This window comes from Erinaceus europaeus, chromosome 1, assembly GCF_950295315.1.
Source record: "Erinaceus europaeus chromosome 1, mEriEur2.1, whole genome shotgun sequence".
Taxonomy (NCBI): domain Eukaryota; kingdom Metazoa; phylum Chordata; class Mammalia; order Eulipotyphla; family Erinaceidae; genus Erinaceus; species Erinaceus europaeus.
Window position 1 is genome coordinate 81,324,231 of NC_080162.1, and position 12,498 is coordinate 81,336,728.

At 49.0% G+C, this 12,498-nt stretch overlaps 1 protein-coding gene across 1 annotated transcript in view; it reads right to left on the reverse strand.

Annotated features, from left to right (window-relative positions):
• Nucleotides 1–12,276, reverse strand: part of TGM2 (transglutaminase 2) — a 48,719-nt gene extending 36,443 nt beyond the window's left edge. Inside the window, exons 1-2 of the mRNA XM_016187505.2 lie at nt 12,119–12,276; nt 7,634–7,813 (exon numbers count right to left, since the gene is read on the reverse strand). Of these exons, the coding sequence (XP_016042991.1) occupies nt 7,634–7,813; nt 12,119–12,128 (190 nt within the window). The 5' untranslated portion in view covers nt 12,129–12,276. The remainder of the gene's footprint in view (nt 1–7,633; nt 7,814–12,118) is intronic.
• Nucleotides 12,277–12,498: the final 222 nt, after the last annotated feature.

Here is a 12,498-nt window from a genome sequence, read left to right on the forward strand (position 1 = left end):
AAGAGAGCAGCACCATGAGCCAAGGCTGGGCAGGGAGGGAGCCAGGGCTGTTCAGGCTGGGGTGTGATCTGGGGTCTACTCCCATCATTAAGCACTTAGGGGACTTTGGCATGAGGTGCCATCCTCCTCTGTAAAGTGAGCATCAAACTCGAGTGAATATATAGGAACTGCAGGCACACACTAGGTCATTGAGCAGACAGACAGCTTTCAGAAGAGGAGACACACAGCGTGAGGTCTGGTCTCAGCCCCCCTGCTTTGGGCCTGTGTGACTCTGGACCAGAACATGCCTGATATGGGCTCAATGTGCCTATCTGCAGCATGGGCAGAACTGGGTGCCTGAAGCCTTTACCTGCTCTCCATTTCAGAAAAGGAAAGTCAGCTTTTGAGCAACATGGAGCCACATGTGATCTCCCCCTTGCTGTTGGTCGGTGTAGCCATCAGGAATCTGCCTTCTGGGACCTTTTCGGCCTCTGGCCTCTGTATGCCATGGGCAACACCTTGGATCTGGGCATGAGCATCCCAGACCACATTTTCATTGAGTGAGGTGTTCTTAATCTTTTCCTGCTTCCTCTGAGCAGGAAGTTCTCAGAACATGTAGGAAAATGGACTTGGAGAAGATTGTCCCAGGGGCATGTGACAAAGTTAGCATCTGAGCCTGGAGCTCTGGGTCACTCCCTACAGACTTCTCAGGGCTCAGGGAGAGACAGGGCCAGACTTCAAATGGCCACTTCTCAGGTGGAGGGGAAGTAAGGGCCTGGCACAGGCAGGGGGCTGAGTCATGGGAGGCTGAGGGGGGCTGGTCACCCTCTTGAATAGTTGAGAAAAGAAACAGAGCCTTCTCTGCTCAGTTGGGCTGCTTCCAAGGAAGGTTTATTTTTATTCTTCCAGCTCCTCCATGAAGTTCTGCCCATCCTCCACTGACACCATGAGGGCCTACTCACTGGAGGGGCCTGCCTCTTCACCAACAGCCCAACCCACAGGAGGCCTAAATATAACCATGAACTAACACGCATGACACAGGCCTCCCAGGCCCTGTCTGAATGCCAGGATCCAGCTGTAAGCCTTTAAAAGCTCCTGGATTTCTAGAGTTGGCATTGGGGGGCAAGGGGGAGGAGGACAGAATCAGGCAGCACTGGGGCCTGAGAACCAGCCTGGGTCTGGTCGCTCCATGCCCCAAACCCGTTGGACCACTCTGGTCCTGTGACCTTGGCTAAGTCACCAGCCCCCTCCGATCTGCAGTTTCCTCATCAAAGAAGAAAATGTGCTTATGGCACAAGCTGAGGAAGGTCTGATTATAGGCCAGAAACTGACTCTGTGATTCTAGGCCATTCGCTTAGTTTGTCTGTGCCTTGGCTTCCTTTTTGGTAAAATGGCACCACTGTAGTCACTATACATAAAGCCACTGTGAGATTCAGAGGTGAGGCATATAAAAGCACACTGTGAGTGCCTGGCCACAATCCTCAATAAATTAATAGGTATCTCTACTACTGGCTCCTATGACTGTTTAGCAAACTTAGTGAGAAAGTATTGAAACAGTGACTAGCACATAACATTGGCACAATAGATGTGAGCTATCCTTGATGTTTTCAAAAGAAACCATTAACATATTACAGTTCTCTCACTCACTCCAAAGCTAACCTTATCAAAACAAGGACTGCAAAAGCTGAATAAGGGCAAGAGACTGGCATACTTTAATGATGACTCTTTAGTCACTAGCAGGCCACTCCATTAGCTGGGGCCCTAATCGGGGAGTCCTGAGATTCCCAAACAGACTTGATGGGCCTAGACCTCAAATAAATCCCTCTCTCCATTGCTACCGATCATTTCTACCAGGAACTACACAATAGACCCCCTTTGTGGGTCCCCATAGGACCTTGCCCTCAACTTGGATCAACAATGGTAGAGACTGTTCCATCCTCCAAAGGGAATATGGACAACATACTCTATGCTACACCTGAGGAAGATGGGTCGACATTAGGGCAGCCTGGAATGTTCCTACTCATGACCACAGAATGAGAGTTCGGATCTATAGGGATGCAGAGGTCACATAGGCTCCTAAATTGAATATGGACCCCAGATCACATCAAATCGGTGGGGTTTACAGTCAACAATATTTATACCCCTTTCCCATATTAGGGAGCTACTCTCTTCCCTGATCCAGCTTTCTGGTCCCTTTTCCAGCCATCTCATTATCTCCCCAGACAATAACTTGGATCCATTGGCATATCAGATTTCAGGCTCGGGGGCAAAAAGAAAATGGAAAAAAAAAACCCTAGTATAGCCACAGAGTCTTTGGAATTTAACTAAAATATGTCTACTAGTTACCTACAAAATGGAGGACTCCCCCCCCCCCAACTTTTCATCTCCACTATTCTAGCCCTTAGGTCCATGATTGGTCAACAGTTTGTTTGGCTTTGTATGTTAACTCTCTTGTCAACCACCAGGTTCCAGATGCTAGCATGATGCCGACCAGACTTCCCTGGACAGACAACCCCACCAATGTGTCCTGGAGGTCCACTTCCCCAGAGCCCTTCCTCACTAGGGAAAGAGAGAGACAGACGGATCGACCTGTCAACACCCATGTTCAGCAGGGAAGCAGTTACAGAAGCCAGACCTTCCACCTTCTGCATCCCACAATGACTTTGGGTCCATACTCCCAGAGGGTTAAAGAATAGGAAAGCTATCAGGGGAGGGGATGGGATACAGAGTTCTGGTGGTGGGAATTGTGCAAAATTGTAACCCTCTTATCCTATGGTTTTGTTAATGTTTCCTTTTTATAAATAAAAAATTAAAAAGAAAAAGAAAAACAAGCAAGCAAGCAAACAAACAGACAAAAGAAGTCATTGACAATTAGAATTCTTGGGGTCAGGCACATACATGTGCAAGGACCAGGCTTCTAGCCCCTGCTCCCCACCTACAGAGAGGAAGCTTTACAAGTGGTGAAGTGTTACTGCAGGTGTCTATCTGTCTCTCCCTCTCTTTAATTTTTTTCTATCCTATCTAATAAAAAATAATAAAAAGAAAAAAATATGACCACCTGGAGCAGTGGCTTTATCATGCAGGCACTGAACCCCTGTGATAACCCTGGTGGCAATAAAACAAACAAACCAACAAAAAACCCAGTTAAAATTCTTAGGCCAAAAAACAAATTTTAAAGACTGGAGTGAAATGTGGAGATTGATCACTTTATAGACAGGGAAACTGAGACCAAGAAGGATAAAGCCAGGCCAGTGGGAGCCTGTTCAGCCCAGCCACCCAGCTCATGTCTGTGGTCCTAGCACACTTATCAATGGTGCTGCTTCATTTTCTGAAATGCCCCCTTTGGATGATCAACTCTCTGGTCACCATGATAACCTGGGCCAGGTTCTATAGACTCTCACTATTGACATGTCAGCCTTTGGGACAAGTCAGAAAACATTTCTTGGGGGCCCTGCAGTGGCACACCTGGTAAAATGCACATGCTACCATGTGCAAACACCTGGGTTCAAGCTCCTGCTCCCCACTTGCAAGAGGGAAGCTTCATGAGCCATAAGACAGGTTCTGCAGGTGCCTGTCTGTCTCTCCCTATTTCCCCTTCCCCTCTCAATTTCTCTCTGCTTTATCAAATAATGCAAAAAAAAAAAACAGAAAAATCGCCACCTGGAGCGTGGATTTGTCCTGCAGGCACCAAGCTCTAGATAATAATCCAACAATAGGGGGGTTGGGCAGTAGTGCAGCCAGTTAAGCGCACATGGTGCAAAGCTCAAGGACAGGTGTAAGGATCCCACGTCAAGACCCCGGCTCCCCGCCTGCAGTGGAGTCGCTTCACAGGCGGTGAAGCAGGTCTGCAGGTGTCTGTCTTTCTCTCACCCTCTCTGTCTTCCCTTCCTCTCTCCATTTCTCTCTGCCCTATCCAACAACAATGATACCAATAATAACTACACGGTCAACAAAAGGGAAAATAAATACATTTAAACAATAATCCAACAATAAGCACATTTTCTTCTTTGTTGAGGAAACTGCTGATCAGAGAGGGCTGGTGACTAAGCCAAGGTCACACAGCACTCAGGACTTGGGATGTGGAGAGACCAGATCAGGCTGTTTCTCAGGCCCCAATGCTGCCTAATTCTGTCCTCCTTCCCCTTGTCCCCCCATGCCAACTCTAGAGGAAAAGGGGGAAGAAAGAAAGAAAGAGAGGAAGAAAGGAAAGAAGGCAGAAAGAAAGAAAGAGAGAAAGAAAGAAAGAGAGAAAGAAATAAAGAAAGAGGAAGGACATTTCTCTCTTTCTTTTGTCCTAGTTGCAGCTAGGTATATGCACACATGGACCCACACACCCTTTCCTGCAGGACAGCTTGGAGGATGACATGAAGACAGACTGTCCCTAAAGTCTTGTCACTGTTCATATAAACAGGCTTTGAAAACTCCTTATGAAAACTTTGAAACAAGGCACTTTGTGGGACCAGAGACACCATAGGGTTCAATGGGACACAGATTACCCTGGGGGCCTGGATACTATGCCACACCACATGGCAGAGGGCTGGGTGGGGGTGGTTGAGGGGAACCTTCCAGAGTCAAGCCTTCTATGAGCCTCGTAAGGGCTCCTTTCACCCATTCAGGGTGACCTCACTCCCCAATCACCCTTCAAACACCCCCCACCCACACACACCTCCTTGCAGGGAAGCAGAGTTTCACTCCTGTAACAAGGATGGTGTTTGTTGACTGGCCTGTATCCCATTACAGAGCCTGCCATCTCCAGCTGGTTGGGTGGGACACATAGCATGTGGGGAGGTTCAGGGCTGGGCCACTCTCTCCATTCTCTGAGCTACTTGGCCAGTTCAGTCTCTTCTTTGGGCCTCCACTTCCTTGAAGGTAGCCCATGCTGACCATAAAGCTAGAATGTTCTAATGTAGGAAGAAGGTGCCCAGATCAGGCGGGGGGTGGGGGGTGGGGACCGGGCTGAATTCTGACCAGAGTCAACCCTGGAGGAGGGAGGCCTGACTTCCTGCTATTGTGTCTTGTGTCTGTGGCTTCCCCACCCATCTACCCGCCCGGGGTCACTCAGACAGAGACTCTGAGTGAGCCCAGAGATACAACATACTCTGCAGCTGCCCGCAGTGGCTGTGGACGTGGTCAAGGCTGTTTGGCTCAGTTCTGAGATAAGACTGTAGAGACTGGACAACAGAGATTAGTTACTGGGGTGAGAAGGTCAGTTTCGTAGCTCCTCTGGCCTTGAACTTGGAATCTCATTACCTCATGCCAGGCTGCCTCAACAAATGAAGAAGAAGGAGAAGGAAGGGGGAGGGGGAGATATATTGACAGTGGAAGAGGGAAAATGAGAGATAGCTGGAGAGATAGCTCAGCAGGTAGGGCACATGCCTTGTCAAGCATGTGGCACAAACCTAAGTCCTAGCACCACATGGGAGCTGCGATGACACTAGAGGAGGCTCCAGTGTTGTGGTGTGTCTCCGTTTCAATGGAAAAGTAGCCTGGAGCTAGTGAAATTGCTCAAGGGAAGACTCCAGCTCCACAAAAAAAAAAAAGGAGGAGTAGACAAAGTAGTAGTAGAACGAGGAGAAGGGGGAGAAAGAGAAGAAGAGGAGGAGAAAGAAGAGGAGAAGGAATAATGGAAACCATAGGTCACAGGCTGCTTAGGCCAGTAGCCACTCCCCTTCCATTCCAGGCCCCATTCCTAACCAGGTAAACAGGACTACAGCTGGGTCACAGCAACATAGTGCCTTAACTTAGGGGTCAGGTTATGGATCCATCCGGCTTTGTCCACAACTCACTGAGTGACCTGCACTAGCAACTTGCCCTCTTTGGGCCTCAGTGTGTATATCTGTAAAAAAGAGGCTCATTACGCCTCAGGGAGGGAAGATGCCAGCTGCATGCGGTGGGTGCTCTGCAGGTATGGGGGTTTATCCCAGGCCTGGCTTTCCTGACCGGAACTGTCATGTACATACTCCAACCATTTGCTTTCTAGAGGGGAAAGTTGAGGCTGGAAAGATCAGGGGGCCCCAGATCTGTCAAAATGTGCCCCAAGGGTGCTGGGTGTGTGTGTGTGTGTGTATGAGGTGCCCCTGGGGAGTGGGTGTGTCCCTGCGAGGATGGGTGGGGAGTGTGGAAAGGAATGAAGAGGATGTCCTGTTGGTCTGTGTGCTGTGATAAGCCTTATCAAACAGTCTCCAGGTAAACGTGGGCCTTGGCCAGGCGGTTCAACTCCCACTTGCTGCCCCTGAGCCCTGGGAGACCTCAGAAAGAGCTGGATTTTCTCACGCTTGAGCTAGAGCCCCAGCCAGCAAGGCAGTACCTCACTGACCTTGAGGGAGCCATTCCCACTAGAGGCTAACTCAGTCTTCCTTCATGGCAACAGAGGCCAGGCTCGAACCTGGGGCCCTGCAGATGCCTGGTTTTGCTGGCTCAGTATTGAGGAATTTCTGTTAAGTTTATTTCTTAAAAAGATGTACAGACGAAGAGATGTGTGTGGGGATGGTGATGGTACACCTGGTTAAGTGCACATGTTACAATCCATATGGACATGGGTTCAAGCCCCTGGTCCCCACTTGCAGGGGGGAAGCTTCCTGAGTAGTGAAACAGTGCTGCAGGTCTCTCTCTCTCCATATATGTATCCCTTTTCTCTTCTCTCAATTTCTCTTTGTCCTAGCAAATAAAATAAATAAAAATTGAAAAAGAAATTAAATCTACATAGATTGAATCAATAGAACAAATATTAGGAAGAGAGAGATGTGAGAGCTGGGATTCACTTCCAAACAATAAGGGGCTGTGGGTGGTGCAGGAAACAGTACGGGTTGGTAGTTAACGGGACTGGATAAGCCAGTCATTTTGGCATTGAAGGCCACTTGCCCTGAAACATGGGACAATAGAAGACAGGCCACTGATCATCTGAAGATGAGGTGACAAGGGCCTCAATGTCCTCTTGCCCATCTCTTGCCCAGGGGCAAAGCCAGCAATAGCCCATGATGTCAACAGGGCCCCCAAGTCAGGCTTTTCACATCACTCAGGCTCAGAGAGGCTAAGGCATTTGTTGAAAGTCACACAGCAGGGAGGCAGTCCATTTGGCGCCAGAACCCTGGCTGCCTCACTAGCCTTCCAGAGAAGTTTGGGGGAGGAATTATAGGAACACAAAACTGCCTACTCAAAGGATGAGAGCCAGCTGGGTTCTCTCCACTACCCTGACCAGATTTGGGCTTGATCCCAGAGGCCTGGCCTGCTTGCATGGATTTTCAGAAGAGCTGTTGATAAGAGCGGAAACATTGTTTTGATGTGGGAAAAAGCAGGCAGGATGTCTACAGGTCGGCAGAGTAGCCCTCCACCCCCAGTGACAAAAGCTTTTTAGGAGCCCAATGTCCTAAAAAGTCACAGCCAGGAATGGCTTTTCTAAAAGGCTGGGTGACCTAGAATGACATTACTGGGCTTTCAGAGACTTAGCTTCCTCTTCTGTAACAGGGATCAGTGACCACTGGGAATTTCCCAGGGGCAGAGAAGAATGTTGTCACCCATTCTGTGCTATCTCTGGTCTATGGCTATACTACCCTGAACACATCCCATCTCATTTGTCCTGTGTCTGGACAATGAAACACCAGGACAGGACATTCTAGACAGGAGGGGAGGTATGGGCAGTGCTGGGGGCACTCACCGGTGGCCGCAGTGAAGGTGAGGCTGTCCATGCTGGCCTCGTAGCCCCGGGTCTCGAAGTGCAGCGTCAGCCGGAAGGCCTGGCCCCTCCGCAACACCAGCCTGTCTCGGCACAGGTCTGCCGTGTGGTGGTCACGGCCGTTAGCTTCCAGCTCCAAGTCACACTTCTCCAGAACCAGCTCTGTGGAGACAGCAGCAGAGGCATGAGCTACGGTGGCACCCTTCTGCCAGCTGTGACCACCAACTACATACCAGTGGTGCCCAGGTGCAGGGCTCCTGGGTTTCTATAAAAACCGGCCTCCTTGAGTTGAGCAACCAACCCTTCCCCCTGTCAGAGAGTGGCAGGGGTCAAGTTTTCCGAAGTCCTTTAATAACAATTAAAAAAAAAATTATTCAGGGGCTAGGTGGTGGTGCACCTGGTTGAATGCACAGTTTACCATGCACAAGGACCTAGGCTCGAGTCCTCAGTCCCCACCTGCTGTAACAGAAACTTCACAAATAGTAAAGTAGTGCTACAGGTGTCTCTCCCTCTCTACCTCCTGGCATATAATAGATGCTTAGGAAACATGAGCTCTGCTACTCTATGGGAAGGGTTCTTTTGGTAAAACACAGGTTGTGTTTGACTGGGATTAATTACATAGGCTTTGCCGTTTAGGTTCAGTTTTCAATTTATAGGAAACCCAGAGGACCGAGAGGACTGAGAAACATGTTAAACACAGAACCAGGATGCACTCAACTAAATTCACATGCCGGGAACTTGCAGATCTAGTTTTCTTAACAAATCAATTATAAGAAAGAAAGTGAAAAAAAAAAAGTTGAAGGGATAATCTGTTGACTAAAAGAGATTTAGGAGACATAAAAAAATATATTTAAAGCCCTGTATTTTTGGAGCTGGGCAGTGGCCACCTGGTTGAGTGCACACATTACTATGCACGAAGATCAGGGTTTAAGACTCTAGTACCTGTGTGTGTGTGTGTGTGTGTGTGTGTGAGAGAGAGAGAGAGAGAGCTTCATGAGCAGCAACACTGCTGCAGAGGTCTCGCTTGCTGTCTCCCTCTTTATCTCTCTCTTCCCCTGTCAATTTCTCTCCAAATACAAAGGAGTAGGGGGAGGAAAAGTGGTCACTGGGTGCTATGAGTTCATGGTGCAGACACCAAGTCCCAGTGATAGCTGTGGTGAAAAAAAGTTTGAATAGGGGGCTGGGAAGATGTCATAATGGTTATTCAAAAAAATCTTTCATATTAAGGCTCTGAGGTCCCAGGCTTAATCCCTAGCACCCTTATAAACCTGAGCTGAGCAGTGCTCTGGTAAAAACAAAACAAAACAAATTTCTGTTTTAAAAACATACACCTCATGCATAGGAAAGCTAGAAATGTGAACATTGATGAAATAGTGGTAACAGTACAGAATTTACTTAATATGCTAATTATGTTCGTGTCCGCCCCCCAGCCCCTTCCCCCACCCCCACCAAAAAAAAAAAAAAGGAATTTACTTAATTTTATTATTTAGTTTTGGTCGTCACTCAGACTTCACTGCTCCAGGCTGACTTTTTCAGATAAAAAGACAGAGGCAGAGATAAAAACCACCAACCAACCAACCAATTAATCAACTAATAGGAGAAAAACATGCCATAGCACAGAAACTTCCTTCAGCAACATGTAGACCAGACTTGAACCTGGGTCATACCCTTGACAAAGCAAACACATTATCCAAGTGAGCTATCTTACTGGTTCGGTATTAAAAACTTTCTGTTGGGCGTCGGGCGGTAGCACAGCTGGTTAAGCTCAGGAGGCCCAAAGCGTAAGGACTGGCATAAGGATCCTGGTTCGAGCCACCGGCCCCCCACCTGCAGGGGAGTTGCTTCACAAGCAGTGAAGCAGGTCTGCAGGTGTCTATCTTTCTCTCTCCTTCTCTGTCTTCCCCTCCTCTCTCCATTTCTCTCTGTCTTATCTAACAATGACAACATCAATAACAACAATTTTAACTACAACAATAAAAACAAGGGGAATAAATAAATATTTTTTAAAAACTTTCTGTTAAGTTTGATTATTTATTTTTTAAAAAGTGCTTATCCTTTAGAGAAAAACATTGAGACAATACATACAGATGAAATTAAATGATATTGGGGGCTATGAGAGGTGGGGTAGGGTGTGTCGAAGGAAGCAGGACTTACCATGAGTTGGCAGTTAGTGGGATTGGATGATTAAAACAGATATATGTGTTATACTATTCTCTCTACTTGTATATGTGCTCAATATTTTCCAGAATAAAGTGACAGGGGTGGAACTGGGTGGTGGCTCATCTGGCTGAGTACACACATTGAGTGCACAAGGACCTGGGTTCAAGCTTCTGGTCCCCACCTACAAGGGGATGGCTTCACAAGTAGTGAAGCAGTGCTGCAGGTGTCTCTCTCTCTCCTCTTTCTCCCCCTTTCCTCTCAATTTCTCCCTGTCTCTATCTAAAACAAACAAACAAATATGACAGAGGTTTGGGAAATCTCTGCCCCTGTGTTTCAGTTTTACTGTGTTGTTCTGTGAGCTTAGACAAGTTTTTCTCCCTCTCAGTGCCTCCTTCTCTAAGGGCTGCTGTGAGGTCAAGGTGAGGGTGTTAAGAGTCCCTACCTCTGCCCCCAGGTAGGAGCTTGATATGTGAAGTTTTAGTTCCAGCTTCAGAAGGAGCAGAAATGAGGGGTAGGAGACGAGTAGTGTTGGGGGCGAGAGAGCTGGGTGAACTTCATGAATCTTAGCAAACTCCACCTGCCCCACCCCAGAGCAAGATTAGGAAGGTGGAGGGGAGGAGGTAGGTGGCAAGGCCCTCTCAGGAGTTTGGGGGCTTTGCCCAGCCACACTCAGAATGGGTCTTTCCATTAGGACTTCCATCTGGGTTTCCTGCCCAAGTGCAAACTTAAGGTTCAGTGATTACCCAAGGTTTCTCCGTGGATAATCTCAGTTAAAAGCTCACAACACCATGCTCATCACTGCCTCTTTGTTGCAGAGGGAGACATTATGTGGCCCAGGTCCACTTGGGATCTGATACTGGAGCCTGCCCTGGTGAGCACTTCACTAGGAGCTCAGTCCCCCTCATTTTCTCCGTATTCCTCCCTCACCCTCCTTTCCTCTTCTTTCACCTCCTACACAGTGGAGGGCAATCACAAGAGGAGAGACCCTCCTACTGGTTTGCTGGGGTGAGGAAACACTGGTTGGGAAAAACGGAAACCCCAGAGAGATTCAGCAGAAAGAAGCATCTTGTTGTCCCCTGCCTCAGAAGCCTCACAAAGATAGTCATTCCCTGCTCTGGAACAGATGGGCGATTTTGTGTATGTCATTGTCTGAGAAAGCATTTCCAAAAAAGCACACTTAGTTCCAAGGTGCAGAAAGACTTTGGTCTAGGACCACAGGATCTTTGTAGCAAGGGAGACCTGAAGTCTTCCTTGCCAGCGGGTTGCTGGTAGTAAAGATGATGGGCCATTATAATAACCGACATCTCCTCACTGAACCTCATCTTTGGGGACCAGGGAGACAATTGCATTGAGGACAAGTGATCACCTAGGTGACATTTTGCAACTCTGTTTTTGATCTCATGACTGAGGATCTGGGCCCACAAAAGTGACCTGAGACCACACAGCAGGTCAGAGAGGGCCACATAATGTCCCCAAGTCTTCCTCTCCACAAGTCTTTCTCACCACATCTCCTTCCTGGCATGGCAGTTGTGCACGGGCCAACTCAAAGTGGACTTGACCTCGGGCAGCCCAGACTCTTGGTTCTGCAATGACAATGCAGGGGCATTCCCCACTGTGTGTGTGCATGTGTATGTCAGGAAGCAGGTAGGAAATCAGTGTATCCTAATCCCAAGTACTGGAGTTACTGTGTTTGACAGGAAGAGAAACTGAAACTCAACAAGTGGCTGGGGACTAGGGTTGCTGAACTTGAGGACAAGAAGAAACCTAACAGGACCTGCCTGCCCTCAGCCTATGCCCCCACAGGATGCTGCAACCTCCCCTTTTACCCTTGGAGCCAAACAGCTATCAAGGCTGGGCATGCAGCACCAGAGGCAAACATACCTCCTCCAGGCTGGCAGGGACTAATCCTGAAGAAGTGCTCTGAGGTCAGGCCAATGTCTTGCACCTGGTGCACCACAGGGACTGAGCCAGCTCTAACAAGGACAAATGACAACCTTTTCTGGGCTGGGGGTTAAGGATAGCACTTTTGTAACACATTCCGCTGCCTCCTCTGATTCAGGGAGGCAAGGGTTAATGGCTATGGGTGTGTGTGGGGGGGAGGGCAGAGACACCCCCCCCACCCCCGCCTCTGTCGCTGCTCCCCCAAGCAGAACCAAGAAGGCAGGCCTCTCTCAGCTTTGCCCCAGCTGCTGTCCCATTCAGAAACTCTTGAATCAAGTCAAACCCAGGTCGTGCCTCTTGTGGCACCAGGCACCAAAGAAGTTCGGGGATCCCAGGGTCGGTGGCTCCACTCACTCCAGTACTCACCCTCAGCCATGGTCTTGTAGGGGGTGCAGTGCCTCGTCCAACTGGTGGTAGGACCCTCCAAGGAGACCCCTGTGTGCAGCCAAGACGGGGTTGGGATAGCAGGGAATTTATAGCCGCTGGCGAGGCGGGCCGGGGTGGGGCTGTGGGAAGGCAGCGACCTGCCTCTCTCTGGGCTCACACCCCTCCTGGGACGCACCCAGGGCCGGTTGGAGGTAGGCTGCCGCGCTTGGGCAAGGGCGCCCCCTGGGGGAACGAGGCGAACTCAGGGTGGGGCAGCACGGGCTAGATCAGACACCCTATACACACAGCTAAACCTGGGGTCCCAGAGACACCTGGACACACACACACACACACACACCCGTTTACCTGGACACACACAC